General features: G+C 35.6%; 1 protein-coding gene across 2 annotated transcripts in view; it reads right to left on the bottom strand.

The window, feature by feature from the left end:
- Positions 1-7,486: 7,486 nt before the first annotated feature.
- Positions 7,487-21,832, bottom strand: part of LOC124372098 (phosphatidylinositol 4-phosphate 3-kinase C2 domain-containing subunit alpha-like) — a 36,695-nt gene continuing 22,349 nt past the window's right edge. For both annotated transcript variants that reach the window (XM_046830463.1, XM_046830464.1), the window contains exons 3-8: positions 16,217-16,452; positions 15,030-15,230; positions 12,661-12,860; positions 11,325-11,416; positions 9,119-9,274; positions 7,487-8,297 (exon numbers count right to left, since the gene is read on the bottom strand). In XM_046830463.1, the coding sequence (XP_046686419.1) occupies positions 8,121-8,297; positions 9,119-9,274; positions 11,325-11,416; positions 12,661-12,860; positions 15,030-15,230; positions 16,217-16,452 (1,062 nt within the window). In that variant the 3' untranslated portion in view covers positions 7,487-8,120. The remainder of the gene's footprint in view (positions 8,298-9,118; positions 9,275-11,324; positions 11,417-12,660; positions 12,861-15,029; positions 15,231-16,216; positions 16,453-21,832) is intronic.

The raw sequence follows: 21,832 nt of genomic DNA on the forward strand, positions 1-21,832 counted from the left end.
ACTCTCTCTTTAGGAGTAGTGTAAATATTATTTAGTAATATTTGACCAAAAATCATATTGAATATGTATGAAAATAAAATTATAAGTTCTAAAACCACTGGTGTCGCTAAAATTAAACACTTAAGAGCCATTTATAATAACTTATATCATGCCGACGACATATCGTCGGCTGGGGTTTCTCGCACTATTTTTACCGCCGGAATATCATCGGCCTGGGGTTTTTAGACAGTGAAATTTACCGACGATATACCGGCGGCTGGGGCTCAAAGGGTTAAGCACTCCCCGAAACCGTTCCCGACTACGAATACCTCTGATATGATCCGGGAGATTTATTCCAGAGTCGACAAGCAGAGACTGTGAATGGTTTACTGTAAATAGAAGATCTATAAACAGGAATAGACAACAAAGAGGCTCCACGTTGAGTATTCCAATTGCTTGTTTCAGAAATGCAAGAAAAGCGTTCAGAGAAATAACAAGGAGAATAATCGTTATACAAAATAGAATGTAACATGCTAAGAATGTGGAACTGACTGAATGTGGAGTAGATTCAATTTTACCAGATGTAACTGATTGGTGAAGGGTATTATATGATCATATCATCTAAGGCTGAAGATAAAGCGAACACAATAATTTTGAGCACGTTGTAATCTGTCCGAAAGCTCAACCGTCATGTCATTTTTAACTAAGCTACAGTAATTGAAATGGCACAAAATCAGGGTCTTCACTAGCATTAATTTCAAATTCAAGGGTAAATAAATAGCAAATTACTTAAGACTATGAATACCAGCAAATACCCTACCACAAGTCTCGGTAACATCGGCCCAACTAAGAGTTTTTGCAATAGCCAGTCCAAGATTTTTGACATTGTCACTGTATGAAAGAGGATGACCGTTTAATACGAGTGTAGGAGAGTTGTTCAAGTCGATACTGCTTCTGATTTCTGAGTCTAGAAGTTCCAATGAGAATAATTTGAGTCTTGCTTTCATTAAAAATCATCATTGAGAAAACTGTTTATCTCAATAGTGCTTCCCACAAGGCTCTCAGAATGACTGCAGGTGGCACGTAGCTGCGGGATTACTACTCAAAAGGTTAAATGAACATGTGTTTACATAGAATGTGGGCAAAAATAATAAAATGAAATCATGCTTAATAATCGAGCACCGAAGAACAAAATTGATTCAAACAACTGATGAAGCGAGACATCGTTGTGTCGCCTAATACTGAGAATCACACGTGGTGAGGGGGGAAGTGGGGTGCGGTAATTGCACATACGACCAGGCTTGCAATGTCTCGTACTATAGGCCTCAAAAATAAAATTACATTCAAATTGGAAAACCAGGTCTGTACATTACATAATTCCTTATAAAATTAAAAATCTTTCCTTGATCAATGCGAGTCTAAAAGGTTTTATCTTCTCAAAACGTGAATATATAGAGAGGTTAAATACAGAACTTTACGTGAAGTTTTACTCATATAGTGTGTATTATTATCATGATTCATAACATGATGATTATTGTAACTAATCACACTTACACAGCTTTGTTATGATACAAACTTTGTTTTCAAGTTTCAAATCCAATACACGCATACAATAGACAAGTGAACCTCTCATTTGAAACTAATGGTAAACTGAGTTTGCTATATGCAGTCTAGTTTTTTAATTGCATGTATATAATTGTGTATAAGTTATCTCAAGACTTAACGGGCCAGAGAAACTTATTTAATACTATTTTGATTTAATTTAAGAAAAAATATTCTTCTGCTTTCTAAAAAAAGCTAAAAATATTTAAAATTTACAAAATACTGATGATAATTTTCTGGTTAAATTTGGAAATGATCTCAAGGAAAATTGTCCTGGATTATTTTTTAACAAGAACGAGAGGAGGAGTATTACACACTTTCCAACAATACTTTGTTTATTTAAAAATATGAAAAATAACTCCATGGACAACCCTGCTCGACTCGACGATGATGTTGTACTCACAAGGTTAGATTGCAGAACAACAAGGCTAAAGAAAAGAAGACGTGTAAAATTTAAAAATATTTACTAGGAAAGTATTCAAAAGTTATTTACATAGGTTTTTACAGATTTTATAAAAAAATATACTGCACTAACTAATATATCAATAAATGACACAAAAATATTAGTTTTGCATGGAATAAAATAAAGAGAAAGCATTTTATACAATAATTGACTAAAATATTTTGTATTGAACATAACATTAATGCTTCATAAATACATTACATGATTATACAGTATAAGCTAATCATAATGTTCTAAGGTACATAAAATTTATTGTAATATAAATAAATAAAAATTTAATAATGCGGATACAAGCTGCCAACATAAATATCTTTAATAAATTGTATATTTTGCTATTAACATAATTAAAAGTGTAAACTTGTAACTAAAATTCAAATAATATAAAAATATATACCAGTATATATTTAAATGATCAAGCCATTTATTAAAATGGTGTAAAATAAAACTTCCTGAATAACCATCATGCATTAGAATATAGTGAAATACGATAGTTCAAAAATGACAATAATTGTAAGGCATTCTTGGAATTGATAAGACAAAAATTATTTATTTCAATATTGACTACTATTTCCATTACAGTTTTAGGCGATTTTATGCTGCTACTGGAGCAACTTGATTTTGACTCGGCTCACAAAATTCCCTAATGGAATAGCTTGTTTGACAACGTCACATGTACGAGTAGGTCACAGAGTACATTAACATGAACAAGATTATTATACTGACTCCACTAGCTTATCTCAGAAGTTTTCCATTTTACATTCACCTATTGACACATTATTTACAACACCTAAATGTAATTTAGGATGTAAAAACTTATTGCTGATATTGTAAGACGCTAATTTTGATCAAAACAACATTTTTGCTATTTAGTGCAAAGTAATCAGTTAATGGTTGTAAAAAATACACCGATAAAAAATATAAAGAGGATTTATTTATTATATGTACTACCTAAAGCTATGATTCTTTGTTACTTTATATCCATATTCTTCAATAAGGTACTTGCCAAATCAAAAAAAAAAAGGTTTCTCAAGAATTCTACTGCAAAATATGGAACAGTTTTGTATAAAAATATCCATGCCATCTGATGCAAGCATGAACTAGCAAGTCTGATCATTCTGAAAGCATGAACTAACAGATATTTTCTTTGATCTTATTATTCATTTTTATAACAAGTTGATCCACGATAGAAGGTTGGCCACTTGTGTCCTCACAACATTATACTCCACAAGGTTTTTAGCCAATGTCATGTCATGATTGGAGTATCTTGCCCAAAAACACAGACAATTATAATTTAGTTTGGAGATTTGCAATGGAATAATTTAACACACTGAATTGGATGTCAACAACGAACAACAAAGATAATCAGATAACATTTACACTTGGATCCAGGGCTGCACAAAGATAGTGACACTACCTCCACTACTATGATGCTTTAGATCTAAAGATAACGATTTTTAATTAATACATAAATCAAAATTTTAATTCTAATATATTTATAAGATGTAATACATTCTTTTATCTTGAATTGAGAATTTGTGTGCATTAAAACAAAGTCATAAATGAAAGTAAGGTATATCAACATTTAATTAAAACCCAAAATCATTTGTCATTTGTTAAAATTATCCTGATTTTAAAATTTTGTAATATGTAATTTTGACATTACTAACCACGAATCTAATTTAATTTAGGAGAAAAAGATTAGACAATTTTATTTCAAAATTAGATTTTTAATTAATTAATTTCAGATGTTAACTCATCATTTTGTGTTATAAATATGAGGAATTATTCAACATTGAACTAATGTTAAAATTGTACATCTGGTTTCCACTTGGAACTTACTGAGTATACTGCCAATCCCAACATTAAACTTGATATATTCTAACTAGGGCTCTTACAATGTCATCAAGGCAGGACAACATCCTTGCATTATTGCCTGGTCAGTTTGTACAGGGATCATTCCGCTTTGGCAGGCTTTCTTTTTGTGAATACTTTATTGCTCAGCAATGTGATTGTGATAATAATATTTCTTATTAAATATTACAAAGCTTACAACAGTGCACCAATAGAGTTACAATATTTTAGTCAGCTGATATTATTTTTATAGTAACCAATTTTCCAAATTCTGGCATAAAACATTGATTTTCAATCAAATCTATTGGTTCAAAACAACCCAAAACAGAAGTTGCTAAGATTAAACAGACATATCAACAACAGATCTTTTACTTTCGCCCTGTTCTCAACTATTTAATTAGTTATTGATTGCACCTTAAACCGATAAATCGACTAAGGCTAGTGTCACATTACAATTACATGTATTTTTGCTGCAGAAAGCGTTGGGCACCACAACAACTTAAATGTTGGCAAACGCACGTGTTTCTGGCTCTACACATCTTCCTCAGTTGTCTCCCTTCAATTAATTAAGTTTTATTTTTTACATTTTAGATATAACTTGGTGCTCACATGATTAATAATGTGTGTGCGTCTTACTCAAGGCCAGTGCTTCAAAGTTAAAAGATTTATACCAGAAGAGATCAGCTAGCAGTCACCTTAAGTTAAGCAAATGTAACGTTCCATTATAAAATAGTAGACTTGTAACTTCTAATTAAAAACTATAAAGAATGTGAAATAATCTATATATATATATATATATAAATGAATTTTTGTGTGTTTGTCCTTTATGGAATCGTAAACTATTTGACCGATCATTACGAAAATTTGTATGTATATGTATTTTTCCACGAAGAAGGTTTCTATGCTATGTCTATTGATGTAACTCGCCTCCAGGTGGCGTTACCAATGATAATAGTTTTCAAAGCGCCTGCACATTATAAACTGCAATTACGAGACAGTTACGAATATTTAATAGCCAAACACTATTTGAAGGCACTAAGTTATGATGTATATTTGTCTTGAAGATAAATGTTTGGTTGAACTTAAAGCTTGAGTGTTAGACCACTTTATAATAATACACATGTACATGTACAATGGCTATAAACATATACAGATTTTCTTGATCGTGGCAACAAAGCAAACTATACATCGGCGTTGGAAATATAATTTACTTGAGCCAGAAGTGCACATACACGGGTAACGCTTACGAAAAGCGTGCGAAGCCGCGGGAAACAGCTAGTTTCAATTATAAATATTTCTATATTGAACATGAGACTGACCTCATTGTATTAAACGGTGACAATTTTCAAAACTGTGTCATTGCATGCTGAACACACTGACTATCACGTGTTAATGTGACGCTAGCCTAAGTATGACCATTTATTTACCTATTCAGTATTAAACATTTGTACGCTTATTAGAAACTACGTCTTCAGATGTTCACACAGTGTATGCTAGAGGAGTAATCACGTCAAGATGTTTAAAGAGAGCAATATAACTGGCAGTGGATGATTTTGATGTTTCATTTTTATTCTTACAACAATCATTTACTATTGTTTTATTGTAGCATCTGTTGTGTATCACATCTATGTTGTGATCAACACGATTGTTTACTATAGCTGATATCACAGACATATTACTGAGGAGTGAGGAGATTCGTCAAGAGAAATAGAAGGTTAAAGTGAAGCAGATCCAAATTTGAACTAAAGTGCTACAAAGGCTATGGACATGAACGTGAACTATCGTGTTACAGAGGGTACGGACATGGATGTGAAATACTTAGTTACAGAGGCTACGGACATAGGCGTGAACTACCGTGATACAGAGGTTACGGACATGGATGTGAACTATCATGTTACAGAGGCTAACAGAGGATACGGACATGGCTGTGAACTATCGTGTTACAGAGGCTACGGACATGGATGTGAACTACCGTGTTACAGAGGCTACGGACATGGATGTGAACTACCGTGTTACAGAGGCTACGGACATGGATGTGAACTATCGTGTTACAGAGGCTACGGACATGGATGTGAACTACCGTGTTACAGAGACTACGGACATGGATGTGAACTATCGTGTTACAGAGACTACGGACATGGATGTGAACTACCGTGTTACAGAGACTACGGACATGAACGTGAACTATCGTGTTACAGAGGGTACGGACATGGATGTGAAATACTTTGTTACAGAGGCTACGGACATAGGCGTGAACTACCGTGATACAGAGGTTACGGACATGGATGTGAACTATCGTGTTACAGAGGCTAACAGAGGATACGGACATGGCTGTGAACTATCGTGTTACAGAGAATACGAACATGGATACGAACTATCGTGTTACAGAGGCTACGAACATGGATGTGAACTACCGTGTTACAGAGAATACGAACATGGATACGAACTATCGTGTTACAGAGGCTACGAACATGGATGTGAACTACCGTGTTACAGAGGCTATGAACATGGACGTGAACTACCGTGTTACAGAGAATACGAACATGGATACGAACTATCGTGTTACAGAGGCTACGAACATGGATGTGAACTACCGTGTTACAGAGGCTACGGACATGGATGTGAACTACCGTGTTACAGAGGCTACGGACATGGATGTGAACTACCGTGTTACAGAGACTACAGACATGGATGTGAACTACCGTGTTACAGAGGCTACGGACATGGATGTGAACTATCGTGTTACAGAGGCTATGGACATGGATGTGAACTATCGTGTTACAGAGGCTACGGACATGGATGTGAACTACCGTGTTACAGAGGCTACGGACATGGATGTGAACTACCGTGTTACAGAGACTACGGACATGGATGTGAACTATCGTGTTACAGAGACTACGGACATGGATGTGAACTATCGTGTTACAGAGGCTACGGACATGGACGTGAACTACAGTGTTACAGAGGCTACGGACATGGACGTGAACTACCGTGTTACAGAGGCTACAGACATGGATGTGAACTATCGTGTTACAGAGAATCAATTGATGAAAATCATAAATCAGATATTGACAGAAACAAAAATGACGTGATTACTCCTTAATAGGTTAAATGTAAAATGAAAGAGTAAATGATACAAATACTTACGCCAAGTAAACATATTAGTTTTCTAATTGCACAAGTGTATAATCAATATATACTAAATTAAATTTCCATAACAGAGCAAACATTTAAATTGTATCCATATTTAATGTAGAATTACTTCTTAGATTTTATTGCTAAACATAAATATATTCATTCACAGACTAATGTAACAATTTTAGGCATAGATTAATGTGAAGATGTCATGTTTGATGATGTTCAACAGTCTTGTTAAACTATATAATTGTGTAGTTATTGAAATCAATATTGTCAAATAATGATCATGTTTTTATATATATATATACATATATATATATAACATATTAATCTTTCTCCACCATAAACCTTTTTAATTGTTACTTGCTCTTTAAAGTACATATTGTTAAAACTACACAACAAAATATATCACAGAGAATTTATAAAATGGCTAAACAATAATTGCTAAGTGAATAATTTTCAACCAAATATATTAGAATGCATTTTAACTTCTGACAATACATCTAAAATTATATTCAAAAAACTGGTATTAATATAAAAAAGGAATAAAATGGTTTGATCCTATACAGTACCAGGTCATTTATCCACTATATACAAGCATCTTTACTAGATAACACAAGCGAGTCCATTACTTTGTTAAGCAATAATTTATTGTAATATTTGAATATGTGCGATAAATATAAATAAAATTAAAATTTGTGCGGAAACTTACCTATGTCAAAACAGTTATCTGGCTGCTCAATAAGAATACCCAACACAACGGTTGCACATGATTCAAACTTGCACTTACAAACTTGTTTTCATGTTAAAGATCGGTGAATGGTTATTGTGGTGAGATACTTCTGTAGACTGAGCCACACCAACATGCTGGATTCTCGGGCTTTTAAAGAATATTTGGTGTAACTCAGGATTTTGTTAATTCATACAACTTAAGTCTTATATAAGACTTATCAGTAAATTCAAGCTTACTTTATGTTATTGAATCATTACTTATTTCGTCAAATGCACAAGTTAGCAAAATCATTGCCCAAACAGTTGCATAATGTTCTGTGTAAGCCAAATGTACCACACACGACTGTCGTCTGGACTACCTGTGTACATTGCCCAAGGAGTACCACTGCAACGTCTCCTGGCTGAGGTCCAGTGACTCCAGGGGCAGGGAAATGCCACCTAAGAACTCATTCTCCTGGAGAGGGTCGTGGTTCCAAACCGTCGCTTGAAGAATCCTGTGCTGGACTATTTCCAGTGGCATCCGGTACTCCAGCTGAACAAATTACCGGTCTGAGTTTGTCAAGTGTTGTTCATATGCAACTCCATTCAGCATAAAAGTATATTTTTGAGTGATAGTAAACAGAAAACAGGAGATTTAGAAAATCAGGTTTTATTTAGTTGAAATAGAACCTAATTCTTGCTGTATTAACAATTCTGAGGATGTCTTCCATATAAAGAGTACCCCAATCAAAACGTTCAAATGATACAGTATTCCAAAGTATAAAAAAAATCAAGAATTTAAGACCAAATCCAAAGGTGTCATGTTAATAACCCTTAAGTTAGCACAGATTTCTTGACCAAGTTACTAGACTGTAACAAATGAGTACATTAAATGTGCTGTACAGTTGTGCAAAGTCGTTAAATAGATTTCATAAGTAGAAGTGCTATTGCTGTCAACATCACCGTGTCACAGCAGTGAGTGATTGTGCTTTATGTTTCTCCTTACAGCAAGTGTACGAATGGTGTAGAAAGTGTAAAAGTGGCATGAAGTTAGTAACGACTAATGCGTAGTATAAGTCTTAGCCATTGTTATTTATAGAATACTCGTTACCGAATTGAGAATCGAGACAAACTTTTGGAATAGGTATCGGAGTTAAGTTTCTTGTACTGGCCCATCCCTAATAAAAATGGTGAACAATCTTTTTTAGAATTGGGCTATAGTATACTCTTATTTCTTAGTAACAAATAACACTAAGTCGAATTTTGTTTGAAATTGGTCCAACACTAATAATAACCAAAATTCCGTTTTTTTAAACTGTCACAATAATGTCCTTTACATTTGAAGGTAAGTTCGTTATTACTAACGGTACTGACCATCTCCATGAAGGAGGGATGACAGCTGCGTCGCACCACCTTGGTCTTCCGCTTAGTCTGCTTGTGGGGGTCAGGCAGCAGGTACACCTTGACGTACGTGGAAGGCTCTTGTCCGTTCGGCACCGCCGGCAGTTCCCGTGCATGGTGAACCATCACCTACATCATACCGTCACACTTCATAACGGACATTTAATACATTTTAGAATAGGTTATACTCTTATGCCTTAGTAACAAATAACACAGGAATTTAATTTACAATAAAATTTTAGTACAGTAAAATTCCATTAATCCTATAGTTGGACACGCTTGGTAGTCCGGTTTAGGTGGGCATGGAGAAGGGGTTAGACTCGAGTAACCGGTTGCCGTTGTGTCATGTTGTTATACGTTCACACTTAGTTGTCATTCTTTCAGTCTGCTATTTAGGTTTTGGGTACAGTAATGACATTTTAATAAGTTATATTACCCTATAAAGCTTGTAAGTGATTGGATTGTGGTTAACTAGCGACATGGGTCCTAAAGTCAACGTGTCTTCAAGCTACGATGAACTTGCCCTCGACCTTGACCGTGTTCCGCCCAATCGTCGTGCTGCGTAGGCTACCAAGCGCTGGACATACACCGTTTAAAAGAATAGTTCTCATAGATCCAGATATAATGAGGACTACCTAAAGGTTACATTTGAATAATTAAAACGTGTTGTTTGTTTATTTATTGTGTCTAAATTTTTTCTCAGGTACATATCCAATAAACCAGCATATTTGATAACTCAGCGTGGTAATGGACCTGAATTTATTTATTTTTTTTTTTTGTTCTCTTAGGACAAGAAGCTTATAAATTGCACTTAGTCCTGTAAGAACCTTTTCGCTGCTTCCGTAGTGATAGGATATTCAGGATGGGTAAGGGTAGGGAGTAGGGGCCTCCTCCTATCGAAATCCATGAGGAAGAATTAGGGCACTACATCTCAAAGTCGTCCCGGAAGAAGGGGAGGCCAGCTCTGAACCAGCCTCTCCAGTCAAAGTAGGCAGGGGGTGGCACACCCTTGTTGAGGTTAACAAGAACCTCCGAGGTAAGGGAACAAACCCCACCAACTCCAACAGTCGTCTTCCACAGTAGACTAGACTTATCGAATTGCCCATGAACCCCAGAATCTCAACGTTTGTGGTTTTTGCTGTGCCCAGTGGTACCTGAATGTATTAGTTACCATTAGGATGCCTCGCTGGTAGTGTACAGACAGCCTCAGTTCTCCTCGTAATCTCCATGACTCACTGTTTATTGCCCATGAACCCCAGAATCTCAACATTTGTGGTTTTTGCTGTGCCCAGTGGTACCTGAATGTATTAGTTACCATTAGGATGCCTCGCTGGTAGTGTACAGACAGCCTCAGTTCTCCTCGTAATCTCCATGACTCACTGTTTATTGCCCATGAACCCCAGAATCTCAACGTTTGTGGTTTTTGCTGTGCCCAGTGGTACCTGAATGTATTAGTTACCATTAGGATGCCTCGCTGGTAGTGTACAGACAGCCTCAGTTCTCCTCGTAATCTCCATGACTCACTGTTTATTGCCCATGAACCCCAGAATCTCAACGTTTGTGGTTAGTGATGTGCCCAGTGGTACCTGAATGTATTAGTTACCATTAGGATGCCTCGCTGGTAGTGTACAGACAGCCTCAGTTCTCCTCGTAATCTCCATGACTCACTGTTTATTGCCCATGAACCCCAGAATCTCAACGTTTGTGGTTAGTGATGTGCCCAGTGGTACCTGAATGTATTAGTTACCATTAGGATGCCTCGCTGGTAGTGTACAGACAGCCTCAGTTCTCCTCGTAATCTCCATGACTCACTGTTTATTGCCCATGAACCCCAGAATCTCAACGTTTGTGGTTAGTGATGTGCCCAGTGGTACCTGAATGTATTAGTTACCATTAGGATGCCTCGCTGGTAGTGTACAGACAGCCTCAGTTCTCCTCGTAATCTCCATGACTCACTGTTTATTGCCCATGAACCCTAGAATCTCAACGTTTGTGGTTAGTGATGTGCCCAGTGGTACCTGAATGTATTAGTTACCATTAGGCTGCCTCGCTGGTAGTGTACAGACAGCCTCAGTTCTCCTCGTAATCTCCATGACTCACTGTTTATTGCCCATGAACCCCAGAATCTCAACATTTGTGGTTAGTGATGTGCCCAGTGGTACCTGAATGTATTAGTTACCATTAGGATGCCTCGCTGGTAGTGTACAGACAGCCTCAGTTCTCCTCGTAATCTCCATGACTCACTGTTTATTGCCCGCTCCTTCTTGCGTTCTGTAAAAAATCAAACCATCTTATTATAATAAATGAGATTTACTATACAATTAATTTTACACTTCTCTTCTATTCTTCCAAAACAATACAAACAAACATTCATTACAATCTATACTCAACTGTTACAGTCAATGTGGAGGCAAATGTAATGTCATCATTCTTCATGTCTAGTTCTTTGTAAAAAGTGGTTTTGGTACTAAAAAGTAAAAAAAAGAAGAAAGACATAGACAAAGCTTCTATATTTATGATTGGATAAAAAATACTCTAGAAGTTAATAGCTCAGTTCATTATATTTTTATAATTTTAAAAAGTTAACTTAGTAAACACTAAATCAAAAGGAATCAATTCTTAACCCTTCTTATCAGTTAAATCAACAGTAAAATGAAACCTCTAAAATATACAAGCTGGGCAGAGTTAACAATCTGAGCTCCCTGAAAGCACTTCAAGTCTCCCTTTTGTTGAATTTTGATGTGATTCAAACAGTTTCTTTTTGATATGGCAGAAATCCTTTATTTAGCACAGTCGATTTCTTCCAGAACAATGTTACAATAACTGTTCAATCCACGTACACAGAATGTAAGTTTAGAAAGAAACATTTATTTTTGTCAATGGACTTGATATCCTTTACAAGAGCTCCATTTGGACATTCTATTTCCCAATCTAACCCATCTTGAACACATGAGCACAGACATTACTGTGGATACTGGCCTCCTGCTGGTCCCGCAGCAAGGGGTGGAAGGAGGAGTATACAAGGTCAGTATGACAGATCACATCCGCCATCTTGAACAGTGATAACTAACTGCTAACACTCGTACACTCACCCTTGAGTTTGGCCTCGTGGATACTGGCCTCCTGCTGGTCCCGCAGCAAGGGGTGGAAGGAGGAGTATACAAGGTCAGTATGACAGATCACATCCGCCATCTTGAACAGTGATAACTAACTGCTAACACTCGTACACTCACCCTTGAGTTTGGCCTCGTGGATACTGGCCTCCTGCTGGTCCCGCAGCAAGGGGTGGAAGGAGGAGTATACAAGGTCAGTATGACAGATCACATCCGCCATCTTGAACAGTGATAACTAACTGCTAACACTCGTACACTCACCCTTGAGTTTGGCCTCGTGGATATTGGCCTCCTGCTGGTCCAGCAGCAAGGGGTGGAAGGAGGAGTATACAAGGTCAGTATGACAGATCACATCCGCCATCTTGAACAGTGATAACTAACTGCTAACACTCGTACACTCACCCTTGAGTTTGGCCTCGTGGATACTGGCCTCCTGCTGGTCCCGCAGCAAGGGGTGGAAGAAGGTGTATACAAGGTCACTATGACAGATCTCATCCGCCATCTTGAACAGTGACGTAAGGAACCGCTTGATGTCTACCCGACGTTTCTCCGCCACCTGCTTGATGTTGGATCGACCTACATGTAGTGACGTGCTCTGCAGGCTGGCCACCAACAACAATCTTAGTTATGTCGGTTATTGTAACAAAGTTCTCATTACTGTGTCACCTGAGTACTTAGTATGATTGGTGAACCTCACTTATTATTGGTCAAAGCTGTAATCTTCACTTTGTAAATGAAATTGTGCAATTTTAAGCAACAATCATTAGAAAATACCTTAATTGGAAAGCACATTCAACTAGCCAGATTCTGAATTAAAAATATTACCGATCCAACATCTATATATATTTAAAGTTCTGAGATTGTTCTATATCAGAAGTGGAAACCAAGGCACTAATACTCTTTTTTATAAAACTCGAAATTTACATAAAAATTTTTTTAGAATCCCAAAAGTTAACAAAATTATTTTTAGACAGGCTTATGGGTACAATGGCCCTAAGTATTTTAACCAGTTACCAAATAATATAAAAATGTGTACCAATTTAAAAGGTTGCTGCAATCAATTGCAATCTTGGCTATTACAAAACGCCGAAATTGATTTTTTGAATTCAGTCTTAAGTTAGATAAATATTGTATACCTCTTAACCCTCTAAGTGGCGGTAATATATTGCTGGAATGGCGGGCTATTTTTCAGAGTCAAGGAGGACTATCTTATAATTTAAAAATAAAATGCAAATTCTAATATGAGCAATGCTTGTTATATATCAATCTTTTCGTAATAAACTACAGAATAACATAGTATAGTTAGTTTTTTACATACCTTAACCTTTTTTTTATGATATCCACACAAATGTTCGAAAAAAGGTTTTTTTCTCCACCAAACTTTTCATTTTTAAGTTCAGTAACTTTAAAAATGTCATTCCTAGGAGATTATGTTAAATGCAACCTTTAATCACAATTTAATTCTAAACAAAAAACCTTCAATAATATTTTTTCTATTTACAACACTGAAAAAGTTATATGGGAAAAACTGAATCTAGAAAAAACACTTTTTCTAGTCAGAATCGCTAGAAGTTGCTTGCCTTTTCCTCCCTGTTGTGTAAGGCCTATAAAAGTGCTGGAGTTTAGGGTAACAAAGAGGGTGAATACCACAGTTACACCCTGGACACCAATAAACATTTGCTCGTAACCAATTCATCTTCTGCGTGACAGCCAGTTGTCAACAGTATAACAGGTTTTCTTGTTTTTTTTTGTTTGTATTTTACCAAAAGAATGTCATCCTGCCTGTAATAAATGCTCTCTTGTACCCCTAAATTAGCACTAACAATACTTTTAGCAAGTTCTTTGGAGTTTTTATTAATTGTTCCTGTTATAAAAGTGTTTTTACTTAGCAACTCACGGGCCAATGGAAGTTTTGTGTAATAATTGTCTGTAAAAATAACCGCGGGAGAAAACTTAGGATTATTTCAGTTAGTACCATTGATTATTTCATCGTGATGTTGATGATACTATATGAAATGTATTTGAAATTTAGTAGTGAACGCAACTGTGCAAACTAGGCGTAAAAATAATTATCGGTTGCCTAGCAATAAGCGGCAATGTGAAGCGACTTCTAAGACGTCACTTGCCACGTCACGGCGGCGTAAATAGAATGTCTCAGACGTCGCTTGCCACTTAGAGAGTTAATGTCATAAGCTATCATTGTTGTTTCTTAATTTGTGCTGTTTGTTCTTATGTGTGTCACACACAATGAAGGAAATATTAACTTGTATGAAACTGAATATATATAAAAAGTAAGTAGTTGATCTTTGCAAGTAAATTCCATGTATATCTGCAAAATTATTTACGTTTATTAGCCTTAGCCTATCTCAATCTAAATGGTAAATCTTGCATTTAATGTAAAATTGTAAACAATGAATTGGTTAATTTAGCACAGTTGTTTGCAACAGATGTTGCGGATTTTTATTTTGATTTGTGATAAATTGTATTTATAGTAATGCAGGCGTGCTCTAGCTTTATAATGTTTTGTAAAAAATACTGAACTCATGTTGGCCATATACTAGTAACAGGCCAACATTATTTCCATTTATTACATGTATTTTATATTTACCTTATTTATATGGAAATAAATCATTTATTCATTTAATACAATATTAAACACTTCAGCAAGACAATTATATAAAAATATCTTGTTTTGTAATCTTACTATAAATTAAAACAAATCACTACTTCTCTGACAAGTATTATACCATTATGAACATATTATCTGTCACCTGTAACACTTTGCGAGTGGAAAGTGAATACACAGCTTCTGCTGAAACTCCACAAACTCCTTGTACGAGCGGAACAGGTAGCTAGGGTCGGTCTGGCTCACTCTCTGCACTCTCAGGATGTACACATAGTACTTGCCTGGGTCGTACCGTTTCTGGTACCCGTACACCTCCACACTCTGCAATCTTCCTTCCTGAGCCATTCTGTCCACAACAACAACATCTCACTTTCACACATTACTCCTGAAATCTAGAATCAATGTCTGTCGGAAGAGATACAAAAAGTTGGTGATGAAGTAGCTCAAAACGAACTCTTTGCATCGTTTAGACACCTAGACTACAAAATCAAGTGCAATCTAGGTGAATAGGTATTCTCATTGTCATCAAATGAGACGGTGAGATGGAGCTGAGCTCACCCTTCCCACCACACAAGTGTCTCCAGCAATCAGCTATAAAGAACCGATAAAGTAATATGGAAGGGTTCAAGAACTAAAAGTATGTGTAAGCACAATTCAAAGTGGTCTGGAAGAATAAGCATAAAATGTGGAAAATTGTATAGAAATTGTTGTTCAAACCCTTCTCACTTTATTTTTGTTTATATAACTTTGAATTTGGCTTATTAAATTGTCTTTGGAGATAAAATGTAATTGATTCTAGACATTAAAAGAGATATACTATCAATACAATAGTACATCTATTAATATGTCACATCAGTTTTTTTTAAGTGTATGTAACAAATAACTCATATTAGTTCAGGTAACAGAGTTAAATTGTTCATGATTTATTGCCTTATAAGCATTTGATATGGAGCTAAAAGTAAAAAAAGTATTGTTTACTTTTGAAATTATGATTCTTTGAAAGATTTTTATGTTAAATTTCACGTTCACATGAATGAACACAGCACCAAAATTATAACGAAAAATCAAATACAGCCTGGAAGTATTTAAATATTTTTTCATATTGGGCTTTTTAACTCTTTAAATAGAGACCAAATTCTAGGTAAATTATGGATGACAGGGAAAATAAATTTTTATTTGCTATTAATAAAAAAAACAAAATTCCAAGCATATGTTTGTCACGTTATTTTTTTTGCTTTTTGATTGTTTTTCTCAGCTGTAATTTGTAACTGTGTAAAGTACATTTATTTTTAGTAACTGATGAAGAATTAAAAAGCTATCTGTTTTACTCACGAGTAGGTACGAGGGACGAAACTGAGTAGTTCTCCATCGTTGTGGTCACCGGTGAAGCGCAGCTGCGCAAGGTTGTGGAGGAAGAAGTTGAACTGTGTGAACCATGACTTGAGGGAACTTTGGATCATGCGAGCGAACATGGCGGCTGCTTCAGCATTGGTCAGTTCCAGCAGTAACGAGCGCTGGATGTAGCGCACCGCGTCCATTGTCACGCCAGAGATACCTGACGATGCCATCTGGCACACAACAGACCATATACTGCCGACATGTTCACTTTCTGTGTAACAGGATTGTTTTGAATATTTCTTGCTCGTAAAGTTTTGTTGTTTTCTTAATGTTTAACAATGGCGAGTAAACTTTAAACCCAGGATATTTGCTGAAGTAAAAGCAAATACAAATAAGCATAACAATAACTTTTGAATTTTCAAATAAACAAAAATAATCTGAGCCTATCAGTTAAAGTGTGTAACCAAAATGATCTAAAACTTTTTTAGATAGTAGGGATTACTATAGATTAGTGATGAGCCAGTTTCAAACATAGGTTCCATTTCATGGACAAAGACCAGAACCGATAAATATAAGAGGTAAATGGAATTTAACTGCTTAAGAAATTAGTTAATAGTTATTTCTTTTCTTATCCATTTGAACCAAAAATCAATAGTTAAATTAACAGCTAACAAACAATATTTAAAAAATTGATTGGTTAAATTCAATAATTCTAGATAAGTCCATACATTGCTATTATAAAATTAAAACAATTTTACTTGGTAAGAAAGTTATAAACATTAGCAAGAGACATGATGCAGCCAAACCAGGGAACACATACGTCGTGATGTATCATGACACTTGACACTTCACTTACATTTAACATGAATAACATTGTTTGTTAGACAATAGACAATATACTTTATTGACATGTTCTGTGAGAACAGTACATAGCGTCAGTTATATAAGGTAACAATTTTTAGCTGTTTGTAAATTCTTCTTCTGTGTAAAAAGGTCTCTCTTGGAGCCAAAGAGTCAGTTGTTTCTTGAAGCGGTGAGGTGGTTGGTTCTTTAAGTGCTCTGGAAGGTGGTTGAAGTAGGCGGCTCCTTTATAGGATGGTTTCTTCTTGTATAGGCTCAGATGGTGTGGGGGCAATGCGAAGTCCGAGGCATGTCTAGTGTTGTGCTGGTGCAGATCTGAGTGTCTTGGCTGTGATGTTTTTACAGTGTGGAAGATTACTTCTCTTATGTAGAGTGATACGACTGTCAATATTTTAAAATTTTTGAAGTGTTCTCGGCAGCTGTCACGGTAGTTAAGACCTGCGAGGCATCTAATTGCCCTCTTCTGGTTGATCAGAACTCTCTCAAGGTTGGTTTTGGATGTTCCTCCCCAAGTGGCAATGCCATATCTCAGGTGTGATTCGAAGAGAGCAAAGTAAGCTACCTTGGCCGTGTCTGTGCCACTTATTTGTTTTATTCTACGTATAACATAGTTTCCTGCAGATAGTTTTTTGCACAGTTGATCTATTTGTGGCTTCCATGACAGCTTATCATCAATTATGATACCAAGGTGTCTGGTGGTGTTTTTTATTTCTAGGTCTGGGAGCGTCAAGTTAAGGTCTCTGCGTAGATTACTGAAGGTCATCTGAACTGTTTTTTTATTATTTAAGACAAGGTCATTTCTGGTACAGAATAGTTTAGTTTTATTGAAAGTGGCAGTTGTGTTTCTCTGGAGTATTGCTATTGTTAGTGCTGTGTCGTCTGCATACATGACGGTATGACAGATGTCTCCTAGCCAGTTGGGCATGTCATTTGTGAGTAGGAGGAACAAGACTGGCCCCAGAACCGATCCTTGTGGTACGCCCCTTTTTGTGTCTGTGGTTTTTGATTGACATTTCTGTAGTATGTTGTTTTCAGTGTAATTTACTTCCACAAACATCTTTCTATCAGTCAGGTAGCTACGGAACCAGCTTTGAGCTTTTCCTCTTATACCAAGGTTTCCTAGTTTTTGGAGTAGTTGTTCGTGATTTAGGCAATCAAAAGCCTTACTGATGTCTAGGAAGAGGCAGGTTGCTGTGCAGCCTTCTTCCAGTTGATCTATAATGTATTCTATGAATTGTATTAAGGCTGTGGATGTTGATCTGCCCTTTAGGAATCCATGTTGTTGGTAAGTAAGAAGTTTGTTTTCCTCAAGGTAGTTTAGGAGTCTGTGTAAGACCACTTTTTCTAAAATTTTTGAAAAAGTAGAAATGAGTGAAATAGGTCGATAGCTGTTTGTGTCATTATGTGGTCCGGTTTTGTACTTTGGGGTAAACTTTAGCTATTTTTAATTGGTTGGGGAAAATTCCTTGTGAAAGAGATTTATTAGTTATAAGGGTGAGTGGTCTTAACAGTTCGTTTTTACATGCTTTTACAAGTTTAGCTGATATGTGATCTGCTCCAGATGAGGTTTTTATAAACATTAGCAGAGACATGATGCAGACAAACCAGGGCACACATACGTCGTGATGTATCATGACAGAGACATGATGAAGACAAACCAGGGCACACATACGTCGTGATGTATCATGACACTTGACACTTCACTTACATTTAACATGAATAACATTGTTTGTTATAAACATTAGCAGAGACATGATGCAGACAAACCAGGGCACACATACGTCGTGATGTATCATGACACTTGACACTTCACTTACATTTAACATGAATAACATTGTTTGTTATAAACATTACCAGAGACATGATGCATTCAAACCAGGGCACACATACGTCGTGATGTATCATGACACTTGACACTTCACTTATATTTAACATGAATAACATTGTTTGTTATAAACATTACCAGAGACATGATGCATACAAACCAGGGCACACATACGTCGTGATGTATCATGACACTTGACACTTCACTTACATTTAACATGAATAACATTGTTTGTTATAAACATTAGCAGAGACATGATGCATACAAACCAGGGCACACATACGTCGTGATGTATCATGACACTTGACACTTCACTTACATTTAACATGAATAACATTGTTTGTTATAAACATTACCAGAGACATGATGCATACAAACCAGGGCACACATACGTCGTGATGTATCATGACACTTGACACTTCACTTACATTTAACATGAATAACATTGTTTGTTATAAACATTAGCAGAGACATGATGCATACAAACCAGGGCACACATACGTCGTGATGTATCATGACACTTGACACTTCACTTACATTTAACATGAATAACATTGTTTGTTATAAACATTACCAGAGACATGATGCATTCAAACCAGGGCACACATACGTCGTGATGTATCATGACACTTGACACTTCACTTACATTTAACATGAATAACATTGTTTGTTATAAACATTACCAGAGACATGATGCATACAAACCAGGGCACACATACGTCGTGATGTATCATGACACTTGACACTTCACTTACATTTAACATGAATAACATTGTTTGTTATAAACATTAGCAGAGACATGATGCATACAAACCAGGGCACACATACGTCGTGATGTATCATGACACTTGACACTTCACTTACATTTAACATGAATAACATTGTTTGTTATAAACATTAGCAGAGATATGATGCATACAAACCAGGGCACACATACGTCGTGATGTATCATGACATTTGACACTTCACTTACATTTAACATGAATAACATTGTTTGTTATAAACATTACCAGAGACATGATGCATACAAACCAGGGCACACATACGTCGTGATGTATCATGACACTTGACACTTCACTTACATTTAACATGAATAACATTGTTTGTTATAAACATTAGCAGAGACATGATGCATACAAACCAGGGCACACATACGTCGTGATGTATCATGACACTTGACACTTCACTTACATTTAACATGAATAACATTGTTTGTTATAAACATTACCAGAGACATGATGCTTACAAACCAGGGCACACATACGTCGTGATGTATCATGACACTTGACACTTCACTTACATTTAACATGAATAACATTGTTTGTTATAAACATTACCAGAGACATGATGCTTACAAACCAGGGCACACATACGTCGTGATGTATCATGACACTTGACACTTCACTTACATTTAACATGAATAACATTGTTTGTTATAAACATTAGCAGAGACATGATGCATACAAACCAGGGCACACATACGTCGTGATGTATCATGACAGAGACATGATGCAGACAAACCAGGGCACACATACGTCGTGATGTATCATGACACTTGACACTTCACTTACATTTAACATGAATAACATTGTTTGTTATAAACATTACCAGAGACATGATGCATACAAACCAGGGCACACATACGTCGTGATGTATCATGACAGAGACATGATTCAGACAAACCAGGGCACACATACGTCGTGATCTATCATGACAGAGACATGATGCAGACAAACCAGGGCACACATACGTCGTGATCTATCATGACAGAGACATGATGCAGACAAACCAGGGCACACATACGTCGTGATGTATCATGACACTTGACACTTCACTTACATTTAACATGAATAACATTGTTTGTTAAGATGCAAATTGAAATATACTAAAGACCTATAATCTTTTGTAACTTTATTTACAAACATTAACCCTTTTAGGACCAGGGCAAAATTTAATATGAACAAAATTTCTTTTATTTTGGTCCGTGTTCAAAAAATTGCTAACATGGAAAATGTGCGATTTTATATGCTTTCCTTTGGGAAAATAATCTTATCTATATCATTATTTATTCAAAAGATCTGTTTTAGATGTTATTTTTTACTTGTAATATGTTCTACTGAAAAATGTATACTTAGACATATAAAAAATTACATGTATATATATATATATATATAACTTTTTATACGTCCAAGTATACATTTTTCAGTAGAACATATTACAGGTAAAAAATAACATCTAAAGCAGAGCTTTTGAATAAATAATTAACCTGTGAATACATAATGCAATTGGTAGATTTACTAAAACAAAGTTTTTATCATGATTACAGACAAAACCTTATAGCCTATTTAAAAAACAAAGCTAAAAACATACTTGCATGAATATGAGACTGTCTTTCAGATAAAATAAACAAGTGAAGGGATATATATATATATATATATATATATATATATATATATATATATATATATAAAAACAATACTTTTTGCGATTCAATGTTTATTGAAATAAATTAAATTCGGCTATTGCCATTTATACAAATTTAATGAATGTAAATAGAAGTCATTTGACACGTATTTGGTCTTCCGATCATATGTTAGTTTGGTTATTTAAACACATATGTGAAAGAAACGGCCAAATACAAAATAATTGAATCGTAAAAAGTAAGCGCTCTGTGGTGTAATGGTAGCACATTCACCCGGCAAGTGAGAGATCCGGGTTCGAGTCCCGGCGGAGCAAGTACTTTTTGCGATTCAATGTTTATTGAAATAAATTAAACAATAGAAGAAAAAGACTTCATATAAATCCTTTAATATTTCGACTATATTGTCGTTTTCAAAAAGGTACAAAAGTGTATATAATGTAAGAATTAAAAGTAAACATATGAATTTTTATAATCAGCTGAAATATTCTATTCTGATTAATAG

The sequence above is a fragment of the Homalodisca vitripennis genome, unplaced genomic scaffold (genome assembly GCF_021130785.1).
Source record: "Homalodisca vitripennis isolate AUS2020 unplaced genomic scaffold, UT_GWSS_2.1 ScUCBcl_2525;HRSCAF=7388, whole genome shotgun sequence".
Lineage (NCBI taxonomy): Eukaryota > Metazoa > Arthropoda > Insecta > Hemiptera > Cicadellidae > Homalodisca > Homalodisca vitripennis.